The 25,768-nt window shown below is 37.4% G+C and overlaps 1 protein-coding gene across 9 annotated transcripts; it reads right to left on the reverse strand.

Annotated features, from left to right (window-relative positions):
- Positions 1–2,960: 2,960 nt before the first annotated feature.
- pax6a (paired box 6a) lies at positions 2,961–25,768 on the reverse strand. Of its 9 annotated transcripts, none has more exons than XM_053235745.1 (15): positions 25,343–25,768; positions 20,987–21,083; positions 20,667–20,846; positions 18,055–18,108; positions 17,289–17,312; positions 14,875–15,005; positions 14,375–14,416; positions 14,068–14,283; positions 12,710–12,875; positions 8,745–8,903; positions 8,551–8,633; positions 8,318–8,468; positions 8,082–8,194; positions 7,756–7,897; positions 4,501–6,661 (listed from the first exon to the last, which is right to left on the reverse strand). In XM_053235745.1, the coding sequence occupies exons 3-15, from the start codon at positions 20,677–20,679 to the stop codon at positions 6,576–6,578; spliced, it is 1,380 nt and encodes a 459-aa protein (XP_053091720.1). In that variant the 5' UTR covers positions 20,680–20,846; positions 20,987–21,083; positions 25,343–25,768; the 3' UTR covers positions 4,501–6,575. The 9 variants fall into 9 exon arrangements, with proteins under 9 accessions (XP_053091722.1, XP_053091720.1, XP_053091724.1 ...); XM_053235749.1 differs by lacking the exon at positions 25,343–25,768 and adding an exon at positions 18,333–18,403 and having other exon boundaries at positions 20,987–21,912; XM_053235747.1 differs by lacking the exon at positions 25,343–25,768 and having other exon boundaries at positions 2,961–6,661; positions 8,082–8,179; positions 20,987–21,919.

The raw sequence follows: 25,768 nt of genomic DNA on the forward strand, positions 1-25,768 counted from the left end.
CTCTCATGAACATCAACAGTCATGAGGTTGGGAGTCTGTACATTCACGACTAGACAATCAGATGCTTAGTTCAAGCACGTGGAAGCTGAAGTGCACGCTTTCATCTCTTGACTGGAAACTGAAGTGCGTTTTAAGCTCTCGACTTTCTCCTGCGTTAGATTTCAGTCCTGCTGGGTCATTAGGGCACAGAGCACCATCAGCACGTGGACTCAAGGGCTCTTCTGGAATGGGAAGGATGGATCAAGAGGCCCTTACTGCAAATTAGGCCCCTCTGAGTGAAGTGCTGGAGGGCAGGGAGCACACACACACACACACACACACACACATATACACACACACTCTTCACTTCCTCTCGTATCTCTCAATCTCTTCCTCTATTTATCTGGCTGTCCCTCATTCTCTATCACTTTCTCTCACTCTGTCATGCTCTCAGTTGGCTACTTCTCCTATAAAGCATTGTTCACCAAGTACCACTCAAAGTCTTAACCCCATTTAACACGTCATAATAGCAGCTTTTTGGAAACGTTCGCACTGTGAAAATTAACTATCGCTGTAAACCTCAGAAGAGAAATAAGTGTGAATCTTATAGGGATACTTGGCCACAATTAAAAAAAATGTCTTCAAAGTGAAATTTCTCACTTGAGCAACAGGAACAGGAGGTGAACGTGAAGTCTGAAGGACTACAAACGCTTTGAGGATGAGCTGTTTGGAGGTTTTTTTAATTTATTTGTTTTTTTTTTATTTGAGAACCTTCAAGAACATAATAATAAATTAAACCTAAAGGTTCACGTATTCTCTATAATGATCTTGTGGTGATATTAGAAACATTGGTGATTTTTAGAAAGTTCTACAAACAGTAATGTACTTTGTAATTTGTACGAAATTTGCATGGATTTGAACAGGTGAGGGTGATGTACAGTAGGTAGATTTGTTCAGTTTCATACGAACATCACAATTTCATACTTTCATACTTAGCATAGTTTTCTTTCAAACTGAATCATATAAATTTTTCTATGTAAGATTATGTTGCAAAGTGACAAATGAATTATTGTCTGCACACTTTAATATATACAGTGTAAATATTTTTTCTTCAGTCTATTAACATCCTATCTAATAGCTGCTAACTACTATTTTCAATAGAGAAATATACAGACAACGAACTTAGTTTGCACCTTCTTGACACACCAGTCACATCACTTCACAGTCAGTCTACAATTCAGTTTTTATACTGTGATAAATTAAATCATTATCTTGTTCCAGTGGCCTAGGTTATTACTGAGCTATACCATAGTGCTAAGTCATAGAGAATATATTGCTATGGAGATTCCCACTTATTGCACAACATTTTAGCCCAATGCAGCTAGGTAGTTTATTAACAAAAACGTGATGGATAAATAGGATATTGCGAATTATTTCAAAATCCTGAGAGACGTAATACTGTACTACAGAATATGTATGTAATAAACACGATGGAGAGTGCTGTTATATGAAATTAATCAACAACACAGTGGTGTGATGAGGCCCAAACCCAAAGCGGAGTTAGTGTTACCACTCCAAAGTTGATTATTTTCCAATAACAGCACATCTTTGAGTGTTTTATTCCTCAAGTACTACAGCAATGTACCAATTCTAACTATAACCGGATAAAAGAAAGACATGGTTCTTTAATAAATAAGATTTGTTATAATGTTTTGGAATATCTCAAAACAAGTCACTTCCTATCATCACTTAAGTTATAGCAGCTCACCAGGCTCTGGCTGTCCATGTCAGGAAACTTACAGCTGTTACAAAAACTGACACTGGAGACTCCTTCCATAAATGTTAAGTAAACATCTCCTCACAGAAAACATCACCATTTTAACAATTTTTAACAGTTTTTAAACTCATCTACGTGTCACATCATACAAGTCCCGGTGTAAGTTGGTACAATAGAAACTATAACATATAGACATATATATATATATATATATCAGAACGAGTGCAATAATATAAACCTGTCATTTGCCTTGCAGCTGGAACTATCTTTAGAAAATTATTCAACACCTTCTGGCCAATCAGAATCGATAATTCAACAGCACTGTGGTATAATACATAACATGGCATAACATATTAAACAATTGTTATGTCTCTCTCTTTTACACACACTCTCTCTCACCCTTATTCTCTTATGATGTCTCTCACCCCTCCTCACTATCTCTCTCCTTCTCTATCTGCCAGGAGGACTAATTTGTATAATGAAACGGAAAGAGACGCAGAATCCTGTTCGGGAGGCACATAGCGCTGCTCGGCAGCTCGTTTTGGAATACAGCACACGTTTGGTTCGCTCTTTCTCCCTCGTTTCCTTTGTGTGTGTCATTTCAGCCACAGCTGCATTAACTCCATTGTAGGGGTCTGGCGCGCTGACGCCTCTCCGAAAGTGTGGAATTATAGCAGCGAGCATCTGCAGCCAACAACACTGCGCAACATAATTGTGTCCTGTCATATTTAAATGCTCCTCTACTCTAGAGAAAAGGAAAGGACAATCGCTCCCCCTCTGTATGGCTCTCTCTCTCTCTCTTTCTATTTCTCTGTCTCCCTGTCTCTTGTTGCAGAGACAATGCTTTGGCCCCCCAGACTTGTCAGATACAGTGAGATGTTTGAGCAAACCGGCTGTGGCAGAATCCAGTAAAAGCTCGGCCTGATGTGGCCTGGAAGTGCTGCTCTGCTGTGCTGCTTCTTTACCCTTTTATAGATTAGACTGACTGCAAACTTTCATGCAAAACACGAGGGAAAGCATGTCAGTACCTTTTAGTACTTATACACTATTTCCAATCAACATAACATAAGGGTCATTCATTTATATCTTGGCATGAACTATACAATTGAACAACTCCTATCAGACAAGATAGAGAGCATTCATTGTTGTTGTTGTTGTTATTGTTGTTGTTTTTATTTTTTGGTGCGTGGGACAGGAAGCAACTTTCCAAATCCACATCGCTGTCATCATAAAAATAACCAATTTATAAAGCCTGTCTTGAAGAGTTTGTTGGAACCACCAAATTCATCGTTCTTCTCTACCAAGACTTGCTTCACTTTTCATCACGCAGATGCTCAACTTCTTATTCCCACCTTTGACAACACATACATCCAGATCAACTCAAACCCCAAACACCCATCTACACAGAAGGGACACATTTGGGCTTTCCATATCATCTATGTTTTTAAACCCAGCTGCTGTGAAGTGAACACGTGTCCTGTTGTTGAGTTTCTCTTGCATTGCGTGTCTGTGGTGATAAAAACGTTCTCTGACAGGACTGTACCTGAGCAGTGTTCATGCATGGCTGGGACCGGTGTGCTGGATTTAGTTGTGGTATGTTGTCAAAGGCCCAAATCTCACCCATTTCAGTGGATAATCTCTAAGATTTGTATATAAGAACTGCTGCTGTTATCATAAAGACGATGATGCTCACACTGAACATCCTTTCAACACACTTTATAGTATACAATTGTGGAAAGGTAATGATTTATAATCCCACTGTCCAATGTCATTTAGGAAAGGATGGGTTCCATTTGAGTCTGGTTTCTCTCAAGGTTTCTTCCTCATGTCATCTCACAGAGTTTTTCCACATCACTCTTGCCTCTGGCTTGTTCATTAGGATTTAAATATACATCTGGATTTTTGTAAACCTATTTACGACTTATGAATATATTACATTATTCATCATTATATGTGATAATGTCTACTGAATTGAATTGAATGAACCAAATTGAAGGTATCTGAAGTTCTCTTCTATTTCCTTTGGATTTTAATCCATGGTACCAACCCTGGTACCCATACATTTTTATGGGAACACACTAAAATTTAGAACCCTTAAGAGTTTTTAAGTTAGCACTTTTGGGGAACCCTTAAAGGTTTAATGTAGATGCCTACAACTGAGTTTTTCCCTATCAAAAAGCTTACTAAGTTTTGGAAGCTAAGAACCCTTAATTATCCAAAAACACTGAAGAATCTTTCTTACTAAGAGCGTATGCACTGACTTCAATTGTCCTTTTAATTTTGATTAGAGTGTTGGCATGTGACCCTCTGGCTTGTAGTTTTTGTCTTCCATCAGTATCATTGGTGTTGTGTACTGTATGTGGAGCATCCTATACACACACACTGCATAGATTAACCATTTAAAAATGACAATATGCATGGGCTATTTGTGCTAAGATGTATTTAAGATTATTCCTGCTAGTGAAGTATGAAGTCAGGATTTGTTCATGATATGACCTTTATATTTCTTAACACTTCAATAGAGAACAGAGAGACGTCATATTGTGTTTTTCAAAAAGACTTTACACTGATGTTATATTTCTTTGGTGCCATTCAGATTCATTATCCAAATGATTTGCATTAAGTAGCTTGAATGCAGTAATCTCTTAAGTAAGGGAAGTGTAAAAGCCATACTGGCTCAGCAGATCCAAATAAAAGATTATAAAGATCTAAACTCTACATTCTTGGTACAGATGGAAATAGACTTTAAATAGGGTCTTTTTAATGGAGGGATGTAAACAAAATAGATTTAAAATAGTCACAATAGCCTAGTGTTTGACTGTTTGAGTTTGTTTTACATAACACAATGGGATGACATATGATAATGTGTTCATAAAGTTGTACTACCTGGTCAAAAGTTTCATTATGTGGTGGCTGTTGCTTGAAAACTGTAGAAGCGGAAATAGTAAAAAAAAAAAAAAAAGAGTGAAAGGCCGTCCATAGGGATTAAAAAAAACTAGATATAGAAAAACAATTCACCAATCCCAGAAGATCATGGCCATTTTTATTTTACATTTCACAATTTAATGGTGCTATATTGTTATCTGGGGTCACCTACAAGAGGATGGGTTCCCTTTTAAATCTGGTTCCTCTAAAAGTTTGCCACTGTCATTTCTGGTTTGTTCATTAGGGATCTAAATCTACAACCAGATTTCTGTAAAGCTGCACTGTGATGATTTTTTTTTTTTTTGTTAAAAGTGATATGCAAATAAAATTGAATTGAGTTCAATTGAATTTATTGATGTATCAGTAAAACTACTCTACCTGGAACTGTAAAAGTAGTTTTTCTGTTGAACAAGTTTCTTGTGCTGCCCTGTTGATTTGTCCTGGCTTTTATGTGTATTTTTACTGAATAAATGCAATTTATTTGAGAAAAGACATCATGCTTTCTGGTCACCTTATGAGGGTGAGGTGGATAATTCATTCAATTTCATACAAGTGCAGTTAAAAAACTTTAAGATTTGTATCTTTTCATAGAACTTAAGTTGTGAAAATTGTTACAATTTATGCTTAAGGCATAAATATTTGCAAAGTTGTTCCTCAGAAATCAATAAACTAGTCAATGAATCCAGTTAATGCTTGGCAAAATCGAGGTTTCTCTAATATGGGTTTAAAATTTGTTTAGAAAAGTAGTGTTATAACAGTGCTCTGATGTTGTAACAGCCCATAAGTAGCCTTTTAAACGGACTTTAGTTAATAAGTCTGGGTTTGTGTTTAAGGGTTATTTCCAACAAGATTGAACCCTTCACACATTTTACACAGGAGTTGGTAAATTGACTCTGGTCATAACAAATTTAATACCTAATATACTAAGATAAAATAAAATTTAAAAAAAAAAGGAAATTAAACATGTTTTAAAGTCAATAGTAAGTTCTTATTTTTGGCTGTAAATCAGTAGGCAGTTCTTATGTCAACATAGTTCTTTTAGTAACATAGTGATACTGCAGACAGGTGAAATGTGTCATTGAACAAAAAAAGAGCTAATTTATGTACTCAGAATATTCAGATAATTATAAATGAAATTTATTTTATTATAGAAATTGTTCTGAGAGACCTCTAGGGAAGACAAATACTTACATTTCGACATGAAACAAAACTGAATTATATCCAAGACACAATCTACTGTTTTAACCAAAAGTTACCAAAAGGTTTTTTTTTTGTTTGTTTGTTTTTTTCTTTTTCATTTCTGATTCAGCATTCAAAGCGTTCCACATATACTTTTTTTTCTGTCAGCAAGCTTTGGAAACGAATGAATTGGCTTCTTGTAAACTGTGTGTAGTCATGGTTGCCTTGGAACAAAACTGTTGTTACTACAGGTCCACAATCATTACAAAGACGTTCAGAAGTCCTTGATATAAACTGATAATGGAACAAAAGAAGCACGGCAGAAATGCTCGCGTGAATGTCGCTCCTTCCACGGATGTGAAACAACTTGGTTCGACAGTCCATCCACAGCTGTTCATTTCTTTTTATGTCATAACATACAATTGGCCATTTACAAATACATCAAAATGACTGGAAACTGAAAAGAGATTTTTGTTCCATTTTTTAAACGATATAACACAGGGCACTTTACACAGAGTCCGTTCTCTTTCGGTGCTTCTTCGAGTCTTTCTGTCCAGAGAACGTTAGAGAAGTGGCACTATCCCCGTACAAAAGAACACAGGTCCTTTTTAGAGCCGCTTCTCTGTTGTGTAGTGAAATACTGCTGAACCGCTTCGCCTTGCAGCTGAGAGAGGCCAGGAGGTCGCGTCTGTTTCTCTGCACTCCTCAGCTCCCTTCACTGTAGCCTGGGCCAATATTGGGACATGTCAGGTTCACTGCCTGGCACTTGTACCGGTACAGACACTCCAGGCGAGATTAGACCTGCAACACCAACAAAATAAAGGAGAAGGTGAGAAACGGTATTCAAGTATGTTCATGCCCAAGCAACTGGAATAACTCAGAGTTCTATTTATTATGTACAATTGGCATCTAGATCATTCTAAAAAAAATACCTGCTGCCATCCAGAACTACATAGAGAAATCTATAACCATCATGAAGTAAGGAATAAAACACAACAAGGCATGCTGTCATAGAAAAATAATGTGCAATAGCGATGTGGTTACGTAAAGTGGAGGGACATTAACCCCCGGGAAGTTGATTATTTTCCTCTAACAGCATGTCCTGATGTTTATTATTGCTTTTATAACATGTATAAAAGCATTTTTATACATTTTATACCACAACATGTAATTTTTATCCTTTTATGGTTACATTTAATGATGTGGAAAGTCCATGAAACACGTTGCTTCCTATTGTCACTTACGCTGTAGTAGCTATAAACAGTCATTCCCTAACTGGCCCCTTTTTTTTCTCTTGAAGCTCGTCATGTTACTGTTACTCTGTATTGAACACTCTCAAGTGGCGGAAAACTTACTGACTGTTACAAACTGACACTGACAGTGCAGACTCCCCTAATGTTAAATAAACATCTCCTCATAGAAAACCTCTCAGTGTTAATGATTATATGTTAAATAATAAGTTTTTTTATCCGTTTATTATTATAAATGGATTATCTGAAACATCCAGGTTCATGTAAATTAGCTGTTAAAGCACTTGGGATATATTATATAATGGGATATATTTAATTCAACTGGTAACACTGCATGGCCATAAATAACAGTATTTGTCATTTTTGTTATCATATCATCCCTACTGTATTCACATAATTAAGGAAAAGTGATGAAATCTTTTTTGAGTTTCATGATTAATAAACATGAAATCAGTTCTTGGTAGTGCCAGATGCTTTACTGATACAGCTAGATGCTTTACGCAACTGTACCATAATAATTAAGTCTATTTCCAACAGTTTTCTGGAGTTCCTACCCAAAACGCATTATTGATGCTAGCCTCCTCCATTTTGAATTCTGATCATTTTTCACTCTCATTCAGTAGAGGAGGAACACTTTGAGCTTACCCGTCGAGGTTGTGCCCGAGGTGGCCATCGATTGGCTGTTCATGTGTGCCTGCATGTGAGGGGGTGTATATGCATCGTAGCTCCGCCCATTCACTGAAGGACTGGTGGGCAGCATGCAGGAGTAGGATGAGGTCTGGCTTGCCTGGAGGAGAGAGATAGAAAAAGAGATAAACCTATGTGTCAAAAACACTTATACCTCAATTCATCAACCGAACCTGAGAATGAAATGGACGTTGCATAAGACTTCAATTAAGGCAGATTACTGCACTCAGACTATTAAGCTCTCGCTTTACATGCGCAGTGTTTGAGAACAGAGTGAGACCTACTTGCATAGGCAGGTTGTTGGCCATTGTGAAGCTTGGCATTGGTGGAAGGGCGCTGTACGTGTTGGTGAGCGCCGTGTCTGACCGTCCCAACATGGAGCCTGATGTAAAGGACACTATTTAAATAATCAGAAAAGAGCAATTTTAAGTAACATGTTATGGTGTCCATAAGGAGTGTGAGTGTGAATTCACACAATATTGTCGATATGATCAAACTCAAACGCCAATATAATGTATACCTGGCGTTGTCGGCTGGGGGATTGGCTGATAGACGCTTGTGCTAAAGCTGCTACTGATAGGTATGTGACTGGTGGAGTTACTGGCTTGTCGTCTCTGATTCCTCAGTTTTTCCTCCCTCCTCCATTTTGCTCTTCTGTTTGAGAACCATACCTAGAAAAGTGATAATTATCAATTAGTCTGTCCTGCAACATCATCACATTTAATTTAATGATGATGTATCTCCGTGGCTTACCTGTATTCTGGCCTCTGGTAAGTCGATTTTCGCCGCAAGTCTCTCTCGGGCAAAAACGTCCGGATAATGCGTTCTTTCAAACTCTGAAACACAACATTAATAGCATGCATTATTATCAATTTATTCTTTTAATTTTAAGTAGTGATTAACAACAAAGGTGACATGGAAATGCATCCTAAGTGTGTTTAGCGTACCTTTCTCAAGTGCCTCTATCTGCTCTTGGGTGAAAGATGTGCGGTTCCTTTGCAGTTTTCTCTTTAACTGGAGTCGCATCTGGGCCTCGTCTGAGTCTTCCCCGTTGGAGCTGATCGAGTTTGTGTTCTCACCACCTCCATCTGACTGCTGACAGCCTTCTACCGAAAGAAAAACAAAGAGAGCTCGGTCTATAAAATCAATTGGCTGAAATACATATTCATTAGCATGTGTTTCTTTTGCAATTACATAGGTCCTAATGCAACGTTTTGCATATTATATGCTCGGCAGATCTATTTACAGCTCCTCTCATACTCTGAAACATACTAAGCACCCAGATCTTTTCATGCTGTCAGAACACAATCTGAAACTCTAGAGGAATTGAAAAGGGGTGTTTAATTTACAAAACATTGTCCTTAGCAAAATGAAAAGTTGTAAAACTTTTAAAACTTTCTCCTATTTCATTCACCAAGTTTCTCCAATTATGGCAACATACCATATGGACATTTTGAAGGCCCATTGAGGTATAACCACCAATGCTTGAATGGAAGGGCATGCTTTCAGAGCAAGACAATGCCCCAAAGAGAGTTTAGAGAGTGTTAAATGCGCTCTCTGGATTGCAAACTTTCTTCGTGCTTGGAATTTTGAAGGAGGCAACAATTGAAGGAAGGCAACAAAAGGATTCTCTCGAACCACCCCCCCTCCTTCATTGTAAGCAGGAGGATTTCAGTCAACAGACCCTTTTCAGCTCGGTGTGTTAACCTTTATGCACGAGCATCATTAATCACTGTCCCTGAGGCCGCCCCGTTCAGCCTCGCATAGGATTTATGCCTTCTATAGGCAGTGGGAGAAAAAGCACTGGGGGCCCACCATGAAGGAAGCGGCTCAATGACGCAGAGTGTGTTAGCAAAAAGAAAAAAAAAGGGGGGACAGGGGAGCCAACTGTGAGTCGATATGCTTTAACCTGCTGCGCTGTTTGGAAACTAATGTAACCTTGCTGCGCTCAATTAAAAGCGTTACGTTATGCAGTGATGGCTTTGGTTTGCTAAAAGGTCAGGGCTGAATTGGACACGTTAGCTGCACTGAAGCAAACCAACATTATGGCCTGTCTGATATACTTGGCCTTTATACAAAAAAAAAAAAAAAAACTAGAAATTATCAGCCACTTGAACTTTTAAAAGTCCTAACGTAGCATGTGTGAAGTGTATTAGGAATTCATACTACTCTCACAACCCTTACTAAACTAAATATGAGACTCTAATTACAATTATATGAGTGAGTTTCATTTCATATACGGCAACAATGAACAAAACAGATGAATTTAAAACAAATATTAAAACTTAAAAAGCAAAACACAGGGATAGTTTACCATTATATTGTTTCATATGGTAACACCTTATTATTCAATTATAAATACATTAAAAATAATTTTATATTTAGCATTATATTTAGCCCATACTAGGTATATACTATAGGATCAGTAGCCTTGCTGTTTATTCCTAGGCCATTGCTCACAATAAGTTGTTATTTTCATAGCTGTGCTTTTATACTTTTATTTAAAAAAAAAAAAAGTTAGTTAAAACATTAAAAAGTGATGGGAAATAAAACATTGTTGTTACACATTCTTTTTTGCTCCCACTTAGAGCCTGAATAATGAATGATGAATAAAAATGATTATTTTGTTGCACAAATTGAGCAAGTAACAAACTTTCATTGATGCAATTAACAAACTTTCACTGACTTAATCTAGACACCTAATCCAGTTAACGTCTTGAGAATTAATTGAGGAGTTGAATCATTTATTTTAGAAGCAGGTAAAACCTAAAAGCTAGTTGTCCGAGTTTATTACATGGTTTTTGGTGGTTTTGACTGGTGGCTATTTGTCACATGTGCACAAATTATTGATTCAAACTAGCAATACTGCTCAGCTAAAAGCATGATAAAGGTGAAAGCTCAAATTGTAAACTGTGCTTGGGTATTACGAGTAGAAGAGGCCTATTTAACAAACAAACTTTAATGCTAATGTGAAAATGAGCATGAATTTACAAGCAACTTTAAAGCAACTACCAATAGAAACTGAGCATTTAAATATATTTACCTAAAATGATTGTCAATGACATAATGACAGGAATGCTCAGATTTTGCAGGAAAATGCAGTCTCATCGAATTTTTTGACGTGGCTTAATTTATTTAAAAGTTGAAATAATTCAGTGAATTAAGCTACTGGTATTCCAAAATGACTCTTGAGTAAGGTCGTGGAAGACTCATGCTCAGTCACTCAGCAAGACAATGTTAAGTCCACTATTAATAGTGAGCTTGTCTACTTAGGATACTATTCAGATGAATCCACTGATTTATCCAGTGATGGGTAGGACAGTGATCAGATGGAAGCCATGTTAAATTGTCGTCTGAGACCTTTTCAGCTTTTAGTAGATTGAAATGAGGAATAAAATCCTTTTAAAATGACCTGCAAAACCTTGACTTGTTAAGAATAATGCGTAACGTGTTGCACCAAATACATACTTGGTCTTACTGCATGTTATGTCTGGGACATAAGCTATGTGAATCAGTTCAGATTAATGAGTCTATATTGATTTGAAATCACTAAATACAAATCAAGTGTTGGATGACACACAATTAAAGCCAAGTGTCATACAAGTGGCCTGAGAATTCAAATCATGTCACATGTGTTTATCAGGATTAGACTATGAAACTATCAGGATTAGACTATGAAATATATCAAATATAAGTACGTAATAATCGTTAAACCATGATGTTGTGTGTAAGAAATATATTCTTCTGTAAAGTTTCTATCAAAAAGCTTTACAAGCTCTGAAGGCTTGCTGTTGTATTAATGGGTTGCCACTACAAGTGAGTCGCTCATGGTTTTAATATATCTAGATGTTATGTGAAAAGCAGTGAGCGTCTGCGTTTATAGTGTCCGTCCTGAACTGTGCCATGCTCTTAAAAGTGACATGTCTAATTGGTAAGAGGTGCCACTTTGGTGTCCAGGCCTGCAGGAACATTTTCTACAGCTGCCTCTCTCCGGCTAGACGCTCATTCATGTCGCCTTTAATGAGATACAAAACGTCCTCTAATGAGCCATTACACACAGAGACAGCGCTGTTCCCATAACACATTCATGCGCGTGACGGAAAACATCCCCCTTTTGTACAGAGTATCCCACGTGTTATGTGTGTGTGTGTTTTTTTTAACCTCGCTTGCCCCATACAGACAGGTTGAGAAGGACGAAGTGACAAAAATGCACAAGGCTACATTTGTGTAAAATCTTTTTTTTTTTTTTTTTTAAACAGTGCAAAACAAAAAGGCTGACTAATTGGAATATTGGTTATATATTGGTGTCTTGTCTTTCTGTCAGACAATCCTGACCTTTTGCTGTGGACATATTTATAATCAGAGGATAGCACTGTAGTATATAATAATAATAATAATAATAATAATAATAATAATGTAAATAATTTCAAATTATATGCAAATGTTTACAGATAATACTAACACTACTACTATTACTACTAATAATAATAATAATAATAATAATAATAATAATTATTATTATTATTATTATTATTATTATTGTTGTTGTTGTTGTTGTTGTTGTTGTTGTTAACTGTATGGTACCCTTGTCTTTTGTACCTTTATCTTTTACCTCCAAATGTGGATATAGTTACCTTTTAAAAAAATAAATTTAATACATTATTAGACTGTAATTATATTTTAGAATAAAGCTTTAATGAAACTCTATGCACCTTTCAAACTCAAGCATACTAAAGGTACAAAAGATGCACCCTTGATGGTACCACCCCAGTGACAAGGACTGGTACAGTTTAGTACCCTTTTGTTCTGAGAGTGAAAAACAGCCCACAGAGCCACAATCTACTCTTCCATTTCTAATGTCTTGCTCTCCAGCCCAGTCCTCTATAGCTGATTAAAGACAAGCTTGCAGTACCTTGGTTCTGCTGTCCTGGCACCGATGATCCGGGGTACCAGCCCGGCCGGGTCCCCCACGCTCCCGTCTGTCCGTTCAGCATCCTCAGCTTCTCATACATGCCATCTGCTCCCATCTGTTGCTTCTCGCTAGCCAGGTTGCGCAGCACTCGGTTTATGGACGACACCTGAAAAGACCAAAACCCCAAAGATGCGGCACATTTTAATTAAAAGTGCGCGTCCTCGAGAATATTTTTTGGCATTTCTGGCCTCGATGTTACACACAGGCGATTGATTTTAGGCTGAATCTCAAATTGGTCATACAGTGCACTACACAGAGAGTGGAATTATTTCATTCCTGCATGTAGTGCACTTAATACGGACATGATTCAGCCTTATGTCTGCGTTCTGGCTGTGTTGGTGTCCTGGCAGCCATTACGCACGACCTTGTGTTTTACAGAAGAAAATATTTACAGAAGAAAAAAAATGTTTTACCCTGATTATGTACATGTAGGTTTGTAGACTACACTTCTCAGTGTTTTAAATTGCTAGTGAGTGGAAAAAAAGTTTAGGACCGCGATTAAAAACCATTTTTCTGCTTTTTTTTTTTTTGTATCCAAAACAACACTAATAGCCTGTGACAAAATATCAAACAAGTCTATTAGTTTATAATTATGATTTTTAGCAAGTACAGTATACTAACATGTGTGTTATATGAGGGCTGAATCTTTTATACTGTATTCTTTGATGCTTTTATTTGAATTGTATTACTCATATGTCAGTCGTTTAAACGCAGTTAAGGGGCTATCTCTATCTCTCTATCTCTCTATCTCTTTATCTCTATCTCTCTATGTTTATCTCTATCTGTGTTTTTCCTTGATTTGTTCTCGCACTTAATTTGAACATAATGGCTTGGTGTTAGAGGCTACTTTGTTGACATAATGAGATCATCTTTTCAATTCCCTGTAAATTTACAATGCTAATGTTAATCTACAGCTAATGAGTGTTTGGAGGACTTGGTTGTGTTGCATGACCTTGACCCGCTTTGGGTCTAAGATCTGCATAAAAAGGCAGAAATCTAATCCTAGATCATGAACCTCCTTAAACTGAGCTTATTGCTCAGTATCAGCTGTGCATTCCTCAATATATTTTTTTTAGGATTCACTGACTGAGATTTGATCATGAATGTCAGCAAAACAGCTCTAAAAATAGCTAACCCTGCCACGCCTTGGCTTGTGGTGCATCCCTGCAGTGTCATTTACATATTATAAGACTAACTGCTTGTAGGAGCTGAAGGTCAGGCTCATGACAGTGTGGACAGGTATGCGAGTCACACGGTTAGATTACTCAGATATGGGTGCAGACTTCTTTTGCACTCACGCTCGGTATGTTGTCGTTCGTGCAGATGCCCTCGGAGAGCAGTCTGTCCCGGATTTCCCACGCGAAAATGGACGGGCACTCCCTCTTAAACTGGGCGATTTTGCTGACCACCTCAGGTGTGGCCACTCGCGGTTTACTTCCGCCGATCGCGCGCGGTCTGATCGAGCCTGTTTCGTAGTACCTGCCCAAGATCTTACTCACACATCCATTGGACACCTGGACACAAAACGAGAGACACAAATCACACACATTATTTAAACAAGGCGTGAAATGTTACGTGCATGAGTCCGAACATTGATAAGCTTACGTTTTCATTGTCCAGCACTTGGACTTTTGCATCGGCATGGGTCTATAACACAAGAAATATACCTTCAGTGGTACAAGAAACTCTTTATGCAGTCCTTTTCTTTTGTTATCATCTCCATTAACCGATTATATTAGGGACAGTTAATTTGAATTTGCCTGGAAATCAATTGAATTTTTTGTTTGCTTGTTTGTTTGTTTATTTGTTTGCACTTTGGTTCGCAGTTTTGTCAGTTACAGTAAGTTAAATATGAGAAAACTGGGGTGTTGATATTATCCAAGGTAACAAATAAAGGCCTATAAATGAGTGCAGACTGATGAGTTAATACTGTTTAGCCAACCAATCCGGACATTAAAACCAATTCTCATGTTTTTCTAACGAGTAAAACAAAAACAATGACGCAAGAACAAACCATTTCTGCATTAGTAATTTTGTGCATTTTAATTAGATGGCGTGCAAAAGGAAGCGAGGAAGCTTTCATGCATTGCATGTCATCAGCTCACCTGCAGAATCCGGGATATGTCGCAGGGGCGGGCGCCGCTGTGCGCGAGCTCCACGATTTTCTGTCTGGTGGAATCGGGCAGCGGTCTGCCGTTAACGAACACGCCGCCGAGCTGGTTCACCCCGCTGTGACCTGGACGGAGCAAGAAACAGCGTGAGAGTGCTGTCTACCCAAGCCAGAAAATAAGAAAGTAACAATAATAATAATAATAATAATAATAATAATAATAGTAATAATAATAATAATCAAGAGAACAGATTGCACAGTGTCCTGAATGCACGAGTTAAAATCATACTGTGCACAAAATAAGAAAATATCATGCATTAAAGTTTATTGTTCCAGTGTAAAATGTATTTCCCAGAATCAGTGCATCAGTGATTTTGCCAACAAAAGCGTCATCAGACCAAAAAAAAAAAAAAAAAAAAAAAGTCAACCTTATTGACATTATTAACTTCTAAACATTGCTGGTTAATCTTCCATTTATTCGCGACTGGTGTTCCTCCAGATGTGCTCTTCATGTCGTGTTCTTCTAACGCAATTGTGTTATTATAACACCTGCACAACACATGCTCCGGAGATTTGCGCATCTTTGCAAAAAAAAAAAAAAAACGGATCAGATGGCGTAATGCTATTTCTAGTTTGGCGAATTAGACAGTAATACTCCTTAAACACTGCACAGGATTACAGCCATGCATATTATACAGGTAGAGCCATTTAAATCGCACCCTTTTACAGCTCACCTAAAGCAAGTCACTTCAAGCTAGGTATATCAGTCATATCCATAAATGCAAAAGAGCAACGAAAAAGATGATCAAATGCACCAAACCTGTACCCAGACGGACAAAAGAGCCCTTCCTGTATTCTGGTTTTCCTTTACTTCTTTACTTCTTTGCTCTCTTCCCTTCCCCTGCGGAGCCTCCAGTTAAATTGAGTCCAAGAGCACGAGCTCCTTAGCAATAAATAAGCTCCAAATTTAGAAGAGGGGGGGAGAAACAAATATGATGAGCCTGCCTGACATTTTGTCTTTAAAATAAAGCTAAGCTAAGCTGCACGTCAAGTTTGAGCTTAATATCTGGAAATGGGCGGAATAAGTCGCTCCGGATCATGCATGGGAAGGCTAATTGGAAAAGATCAAGCTTGGAGCACTTGTGGCAGGCGATGTCACTTTATGACAAAGCTTTGCGTTTGAACGTTGCATCGTCACGACAAAAAAAAAGGAGCATGATAAAAAAAAAAGAAGAAGAAGAGGAACAAATGCAGACGACGACCCTTTCTGTCTGCATTTTGGATATCACCCTGAATAAATAGGACTCTGCTCATTTAGCCTTCAAGGGAAGCTTCATTTTAAGGTGGCCAGGGGGGAAACTATGCGCGTGCACATTCACGTGGATGCGCGTTGCTTTTAAGTATATTAAAAGTGGCATTTTTTTGTCAAGCGACAATCTTTACATAGTCTACAATCTACACAAGTGGGAACGAATATCTGCAGGATTTTGCGCTATTGGATTTCTACAAGACTACACAGACAGTAAATATGAAAACAACAACAATAATAATAATAATGCAATAAATAAACAATGCAAAAAATAAAACAGCCCATGCAGTGTAAATACTCTTAAACGTGAATGCCACACATTTTATAGTACATGGTCTCTGTGAAATGATTCAGCTATCTGATATAATTATAAAGGTGTAAGAGAAAGATGAGAAGGAAAGTCCATCACCATGTCGTTTTAGAGGCTTAATTCACAGGATTAGAGTAAATCAATCAACAGTCTTTTGCACAGAGGTCAGCGCGGATGAGCATATTGAAGATTTATTGGCTTTGGGATTAAGTCCCTTATGGCCCCCAAAAAAATCCCAAACCCCAGTTGACAGAGCCAGAACACAGACCGGAATATAAAATCAAAGTTTTCTCTTGAAAGGTTAAATCGTCATCATTATGAGTCCCTAGGGCCAATAATTATGCGCGTTGTAGCCTATTCTACCTCTAATCAAATTAATAGCAAGACATATGGTGTCAATTTTCTATATTACACCCAGGACTTATTTAGCATTAAAAAGCTTGGAGAGCCTCTAAACAATCCATCGCCTGCTTACAACACCACAACATAATAATAATAATAATAATAATAATAATAATAATAATAATAATAATAATAATAATAATAATAATTATAATAATAATAATAATAATAATAATAACGCACATTGTGTTTATTTACTTAACTGCACTTTAATTTTATAATCATATTTAATGAAGTCATGTTTTATTATATTTTATATTTTAAGTTAAATATGATTTTTTTTCCTTCTTCTAATTTTCTATTTAATTATTTGTCCTACTTCTCTGTTGGAATCTAGCAAGTCGTTTATAAGATACAAAAAAATATGACAGGACATCATTCAACACACCTTCTTTACAGATGTCAGATACCTCTGGTCCAGCATTAAGAGAGAAAATATGTCTGGTTTATTATAATTATTCTTTCCAAGAAGTTGAGACTCATAATCATAATCATGATCATAATCATAGCTGCACAATATCACATGTGTTTTGAACAATCAAGTTAATGTAGTTTGCTAGTTTCTCTCTCTCTCTCTCTCTCTCTCTCTCTCTCTTTCAGGGAAATTTCAGCCAAATGGAGCGTGTCAAGTGCATTCATGCTTCCTCATAATGCATGTTTCTCAGCATAGCTCTTTTTTCTGGTTAATATAAGGGGATTGGCAGCGAGGGGTAACATTAATGGAGGTTGTTTTTAGCAGAATACACACATATAGGTCTATTAAGCTCTCTCATACACGTGCTGTCTTCCTCTGGCTTTGCTTTTAAGTAGGTTCACATGCATCTGCTAATTTCCATCTGATTATATACAACGCAGTTCAACCATAATATTAAAGTAATAAATGTATAATAATGTGAATGTAGTAATAAAATAATGTAGTCTAATATAACCTATAGTTAGTTCTTTGCTTGCATTAAATGATTTTATGAATTCTGTCACAACATATTTGTTTAGCATTTAATACACCACCAGAAAACTTGTGTCAGGTTTTTGTTCAAATCTTCACATGCAATCATGTTCACGTCAAAGCATACTGGAAGAAAAATTTAAAAGAGATAGAGAGTGTTAGAGAGAGAGAGAGAGAGAGAGAGAGAGAGAGAGAAAACTCCACTTACTGTTTTGCATCATGGACGCTACACCAGACTCCCACGTGGTCCGGTTATAGTACTCTATTAGTCATAAAGAAACAATAATCATGGTCAGTTTTTTATTATTCATTTTTTTATTTTTAAAGATCAACATGCAGTATTTTGCAGTGCAGTGATTTGTTTGTTTGTTACGGGCATTACTGTGCAGGGTGGTGAATAAAAAGTTACTGATTCGTGCAATAAAAAAGTGAGAGCACACTACTGTCTCCATAATTTGTTTTAAATTATCCAGCGTTTAAACTTGCCTGGAAACAGTTGACTGTCCGCTTATAACAATTTATAGACTCTCATCTGCGTCACACTAGTTAATAATTCCCTATAGGACAAAGCAAAACATTATTAGTATCACCTAATACACCTAGCCATTATTATTTCTTAATGCATTATAGCTGAAACGTATTGCATGATTATTTCCTATTCCTCACATTACACTGAAAATTCGGGTTTTCTGCTAAATTAGTAACTAAATGATATATTCTAGCTAATATAACTGTGTGTAGGTGCAGCTTCGCTTTTACTAACCATGTCAAAATATATATATATTATAGAAATATATATATATATATATATATATATATATATATGGTATAATGTTGACCAATAATATTTTTGCCAATATTTATAGTCAAATTTGGATTCATCATTATTGTAACATTGTTTTCGTGTTTATGTAAAATTTTTATATCAATAATTTGTACTATAAATTTAAAGGAGTGTACTCCTTTCTAACTATTTTAAATGTTATTATTATTATTATTATTATTATTATTATTATTATTATTATTATTAAATCTGATTAGCAGTTGAACACTAAAATCCCGACAGTAAAATCCGATCCTCCTCAACAACTAAACAACCCTAAGAAACATTAAAAAAAAAAAAAAAAAAAAAGAGCTGAAAAAGATCCTCCCTCCTTTTCCCCCCTACACCCATCTCAAGTAATTTCTTATTATAAGTATTTGGACGTTAATTGTGTTACTGGTGTGTGTCGTTATAGGAACTGGAGTTTAAAAAAAGAGAAGATACACAACAGCGCAGTGGGGAGCTCAATTTGGCAAAAGACAATTGTATTAAAAAAGAGCCCATTCAGTTTCATTTACCCAAAAGGAAAAGGGGGCCATTGAAGAAATAGGCCGAGCTTTGATTTTCTTCCTTTTTTAGCTATTTTCCCTTTTTTTACGTTGATGGACTGGGTGTGTGCACGTTCAGGAGCGCGCGCGTGTGTGTGCGTATGTGTGTGTGTGTGTATTTTGTGTGTGTGTGTTTACGGTGTGGTTTTACAAATAAATGTATACAGCCATATGGATCGTTTACGTGCTCAGTAATATCATTTTATAACATTCATATTTAATTAAACATTTTTAAAAAATAACACCAGTCTATACACACTGTTAGCTTTTACTTTTCATTCAAGATTGTCTGCGTGCATTAAAAGTTTAAGTAAATATTAATCGTTACAAGGCCCCAACTACCCTAAACTTGCTTTGGGTCTTAAAAAAAGTGTTGTATGGGGTATTTTTTGTCCCTCATGCTCTCAGAGAAGTGGTGCCTCTGGTTTAATGATTAGTGTTTTAATAGTGCCTCATCTGCATTTTACACTTCTTAATGTGCAACACAAAGCCTTTAGTCTTCCAACATGCCTATTCTGTCTGTTTGTCAGCCTTCTAGGAAGTCTATACTGACATGCAGAAATGTGAGTCGAAAAACAAGTGAAGATAACTATAAGCCTGCTCTAAATAAAAGCAGATGAAATTAATCTTTGGGCCAGTACAGACCATTTTATTACAGTCCATAATTCAGGGTAAATAACATACTAAAATATTTTTTAAAGATATTACCCCTACAATGAAGTCCTCGTACCATTTTTAAAATTGTTGCTGTAACAGTGCTTTCATTTTTGTGATGGCTGTGCAGTCAGTTTCTCCTCCTTGAGGTAAACATGTCCATATATATACACATATACATATATATATATTTTTTTTTAAATCGTAAAATTTTTTTGCGATTTAATTTAAAAAAAAAAAAAAAAAAAAGCAAAACGTTCTCAAGTTCAAGTGATTTTTTTTTTTGGTGTGTGTGTGTGTGTGTGTGTGTGTGCATGAACCAAACTGACACCCTCCTCACCGCTTCATCGCGTCTCTCTGTTTTCCGCCGCGATTTCACTGTTTTCTGTCATAAAATTGCGATTTGGCGTAAAGAACAAAAAATTTTACGATTTAAGCGAAATGGGTAATAAAATACAGCCTATACAAACTCCCTCATATTTAAAAAAAAAAGTTAAAACTTATCCTACTTGTTAATGCAAATGAGGTTGAAACGTTTCCTTACACGGCGCATCAAACCTCCTCTTTCTGTGTGTTAAGGATTTTAGTGTTGTTACGAAATAACGCTAGTTAAAAAGCAAAAGTCGCCAAATTGTCATGTTTTGATTTCAAGAGTTCAGTTCAAAACAGTGCTGATTTTAGCTCCAGAAGTGTTTCTGTTCAGCTGGACTTTAAGAAACATTGCGTTTTCTGTCCAAACGGATTTAAGTTTCCCTATGCATCTAGTGCATAAAAAAGGAAAATATTTTTACTCACCTTTTTGAGGCATTGTTTTTTTTTTTTTTTTGGTTTTGTTTTGTTTTTTCCTGCAGCTCGTCACTCGGCTGGAGCTTCTTGCCAAATTAGCAGGCGACGTCGAAGAGAAGTGAAATATTTCTCCTGTAGTTTTGTCTTTCCTTTTATAGTTTCCAAGTGGCTGGTAGAAAATAGAAATCCCTGCGAGACACAGAGGAAACAGAGGGGTTTGACAAAATAAAGTGGAATGCAACTCCGCAGGAGCGCGTGAGCTTGAAACAAATAAATGAAGAGAGAGAGAGAGAGAGAGAGAGAGAGAGAGAGAGAGAGAGAGCATGCACCTATGCTGACGGTACTCTAGTGTATGTAATGTATGTGTTTCTGCTCTGTGCCTCCTCTTCAGTGGCCCCATTAGCGGATCCTGACCTCTGTCATCATCTTCAAGTAAAAAGAAAAGAAATGAAAGGGAAAAAAGAAAACACACTCATGCACACACTCATACACACACACATACACACATACACACACACTTCCTCGTGCCCCCTTGTGTGTCTGAGCGGGAAACCGGCGGAGAAGCTAGCTGTTGAAAACTCACTAATCACTCCGCCGCGCACATGCAAATAGCAAAATGCTCCCCTCTCCCGCGCGCACCAAGTACTGCTGCCATAATGCGCTGCTCGCCGTTTTTTCTTTCACGCGCGCGCTGCCTATTGGACGACGCGCGGCAGGAGTTGTTGCTATAGAAACCATAGCCATAGAGACTCCACCAAATGTGGGAAATGTGGAAACACGCTCCAGGAAAAGGTTCCTGCGAGATCTTTTAAGGGTTCTCCTGATTGTCCGAAAATAAGTATACTCCGAGCCCAAACAATTTCCATTAAAACTCAAACAATGTTTATTTATCAAGTGTCTGATTTATTCAGTTCTAAACACAATTATTTTTAAACTCTTGATTGCACATAGTGGAGTAGATCATGCAGATTGCAAGTTTTTAAGATGTTGTTGTTTTCATGAAGTCAAGCTGTGATTCACTCCCGGACCTGATCTGAGGCGGATCCGGTTTTCTCCTGAGCCATGCTCGGTTGTCAGCTGTGAAACCAGCTCGGCTTCCTTTCCAGTGAAACGGTAGTCAGAGAAATCAAACCCTCAACCGAGATTCAGAGGTTGTAATGCGAGCCTCCAGGCTTGTCAGGTAAAGCAGAAGTTACACACACCGTGCTGCGACTTCTCACATGGCCAGTTACATCTCTATGGATTACTGAAGCGGAAAAAATACCAAAAGCACTCTGGCCTTTGATTGATATGCAGCCTATGGCGGGGTGTTCAGGCAGAATTTATTCTCTCTGTCCAAATATTTAGTCTTTAAACCATGTTTCATTCTTGTTCTTTTTAAAAAAAAAAACACACTTACTAACCATACTCTGAAGAAGCAACGAGTGGAGGCTGGTGCCCTTGTTATGTGTCTGTCACCAGGAAATGTTGATATAGCATACCTTTACAATGATCTAAGACACATAAATGGACCCTAATCAGATTTTTAGAGTGAACCCGACATGCACATAGTCCTAGCCTACTAAAGGGACACAAGGTGGTACCACCTCAGCAATGAAAGGTACAGTTAGTACCCTTTTTCTCAGAGTGTACTAGGTATTGATGTTATAACCTGCCTTTTCAGAAATGAAGGTACCAGATTGCACAATTCCTTGTGCACCATCAAAGGGACATGACACCTTGAGTTTGCATATATTATTTACCTGCAAACATGTAAAAATAATAATTTAAGGTACATAATTGAACCTTAAGAACCACTGCTGTGAAGTGTACTTATGGTATATCACGTGCACTTTGCTAGATAAAAGATGCGCACCAAAAGTATAAAACATGCACCCTTAAAACAAGCATGTTTTTTTTTTCACTTTAGGAAATAAGAATTAAAAAAAAAAAAAGACAAATATGTTGTCAGAAGATTGTAGGCCCAGTTGCATGATGAGACTGAAACACGCCACATGTTGCTGCTTGCTTTGGGCATTAGTGAACAGCGCACAGTGCAAAAGCGTGTGTTTGGTGCTGCACTTCTCACTCCTGTGCTGTTTCACTCCTCTGCTGGAGTGAGGAAGAGAGTCCGGGGTCGAGGGAATGTGAAATGGAGTCATGGAGGAGGCAGAGAGGGAGTAAGGGAGGGAGGGAGGGAGTAAGGGAGCACGGCGGGGTAGTTTAGAAATGGGGACTGAACGTGTTTGGGACACTCAGAGTCCAAAATAAAGTTGTGGTTGCATATGTAGGCTGCACTCGACTCGACTTTTGACATGTGCTTGGAAAAAAAAAACGCGGGGAGCTCATCAATAAACTATGGTGAAAGTGAATAAGGGCCCTGACAAGCATCGCATTCCCCCCACTAAGGCACAAAATGAGGAGACAAACGACGCTGCCAAACAGTTTGCAAATCGCACTGAAAGGAAACGGGATAATGAGCTGCAGTGGCATCTCGGTCGGGTGGTGCTGCAAAACCCCCTCCCTTTCTATATTACCAAGGTTGTGCCACTTCCCCCCTGTGTTTCACTGTGTGTGTCTGTGTGTGTGTGTGTGTGTGTGTGTGTGGACAAATATTTCCGAATTTCCCTATGTATTTATTTGCTAATTTATCTATTCATTTCTTTTGCACTTTTGTATATAAAAATAGATTGATCACATATTTATTCATTCATTTATTTATGATTTATTTGCCTCTCTCATTACGATGTGCATAAATCTATTTTTAAATACTTTTTTTTAAAGATCAGGCAAGCCTAAATTAGGCCCAAACGTGATATTTAAGAGCAAATTAAAAGGAGATTAGCTCTTTCCTTTGGGAAATGTGATCTCTCATTGCTCTTACCTGTAATTCTGCTTAATAGTGTGTAATTTTACACACAGTCCTAACAGGGCACGGGCTAATTGTTTTTTTTTCTCTCTCTCTCTCTTTCATAGGTAATTAATCCACTGTTATAATTTTCTTGTTTTTCACTTCATTGACTGAGATGATTTATAGTAACCTGTTGTTTATACAATGTTTTTAAAAAAAAAAAAAAAAAAAAAAAAAAAGTACCTGTAATATATTTGCAGTTTAGAAAGATCTGCTATACCCTGATCCTCTCTCTCTCTCTCTCTCTCTCTCTCTCTAACATTAAATCATATGCACATGCAACATTTTTATAGGCGAGTTAACAAGGTCCAGGTTTTTTTTTTTTTTTTTTTTAATTTCAGTGTTCACATGGCTTTTCTGAGGTCTGTCAATTAGCCCAATTCGGATTAGCACTGAGCCCTGTTCGGCACTGAGAAGAAAAAGACCCTAATCTTGTCGCTATTTTCCCTAAGGGCAAAATTGTCTCAGGGCGCCCCTCTCTCTCTCTCTCTAAAGTTTTTTTAGAAAAGAAAAAAATAATAAGGGGAGGGGAGAGGAGTGAATGCATCTGACGTCATTCTTGGAAACAGAGAGAGAGAGAGAGAGAGAGAGAGAGAGAGACTAGGAAATATAACAAACCATAGAGTGCCACTAATGTATAACGTGAAAGGGAGATAAAGGGGGGCAAGAGAATAAAGAGAGAGAGAGCCAATAGAAAGAAAAAAAGAGCTTTATCGTCTCACTGTTCTGTAATTGTAGAGTTGGCCAGTGCTTTGCTATTAACACATGCAGTGACTGTGTTGGAGGGAAGGAACTGCCAAACATTATTATTATTTTTTCTGGTGGGCGGTTTTGCTCAGTGGCACCTTGCCTGTAACCCTATAGGCGCCATGATCTCTGTCCATTTACCCAAAAAGGAGCAAGTCACACATTATTCCATTTCATTAGGCCCTAAAAGTGGAGAGATGGAGGCTAGTGGAGTAATAGATTTTAATCACTCCTCTTCTTTTCCTGTGGTGTAGGCTACACCATCGTCACATGGCAGTGAAGGACTGCTCTCTGGTGCTGCATTCATTGCCGAGTGGCCAGGAGAGATGTTAGATTTATCCTAATAATTCCGACATGTTGCACTTGGTACACTGTTTATCTGTGGGCCGTGTAATCTGCATTTACGGGCAAAGTTTATGACGAAAACTACTTACTGCTTTAAGTTATATCCACTGGCAAAAATATCCCGATATGTTATTTATGGATATTAAAAAGTCTGTAAAGTTTACATCAAAATAAGTGAGCATAGCTATTAAGACGCTGAATGTATTTATTATTATTATTATTATTATTATTATTATTATTATTATTATTATTAGACATGTCTCTCTTAATCTGTGATTTTTTTTTTAGACAAATATTACCAGTCACAGGTGAATAAGTTGTTGAGAGAAACAAGTGAATGGTCGCTAGACTGGTTTGGAGATTATTGAGGAGGGTTGTTATTTCACACCTCCAGATTTTTCTTTTTTTTTTTTTCTCAGCAAACGCCACCAAAGTCACTCCGACAGAACTGTCTTATTTGCATGCATTTGCAAGCATCAATTTTGTGTTATTGTCGAGCAAATCAGAGCATGACTGAGTCTCATTTCCAAGCTTACTGCTTATCAGTGGTGGTGGTGGTGATTATGCATTTATTTACAGTGCATTTATTTTATACTATTTTTTTTTTAAAATCGGAAACATTTTAATCTGACGTGTAAATACGCCAAGCTCATGCAAGCAAACAGGCTGCACCAGGTACAGAGTGGGTCATTTATAAACTCACCTCAAGTTTTCTCCGATGGTTGAGTCCGGCTGTCTGATCATACACAGCTGAGTCGTGATTAGATGCCCGAGCCCAAAGCCATTGGGGTGCGGTAAAGGATGCGTGAAGAAAATCAAAACACCCCCTCTGAATCGATCTCACAAAACTATTTCCAAAAGTCGATAATATCCAGTCCAGCGAGCTGTGAAGGTAAACTTCTCGTGATTTTAAAAGCCTTGTTGAGCTGCTAAAAGTCAAAAATAAAAATCTACCTATAGGATAGAAAACTGTCCGACACTTCCACTTGCTTCTTTCTATATTTTTTTGTATTTTATTTAAACGCAAATCTTTGTGAAATGCGGAATTCCTTTCCGCAGCACATTAAACACCGACAGAAAGTAAAATAATATTAAAAAGAAAAACAGACGGCCTCCGTTCTTACACTCA

This window comes from Pangasianodon hypophthalmus, chromosome 7 (assembly GCF_027358585.1).
Source record: "Pangasianodon hypophthalmus isolate fPanHyp1 chromosome 7, fPanHyp1.pri, whole genome shotgun sequence".
NCBI lineage: Eukaryota > Metazoa > Chordata > Actinopteri > Siluriformes > Pangasiidae > Pangasianodon > Pangasianodon hypophthalmus.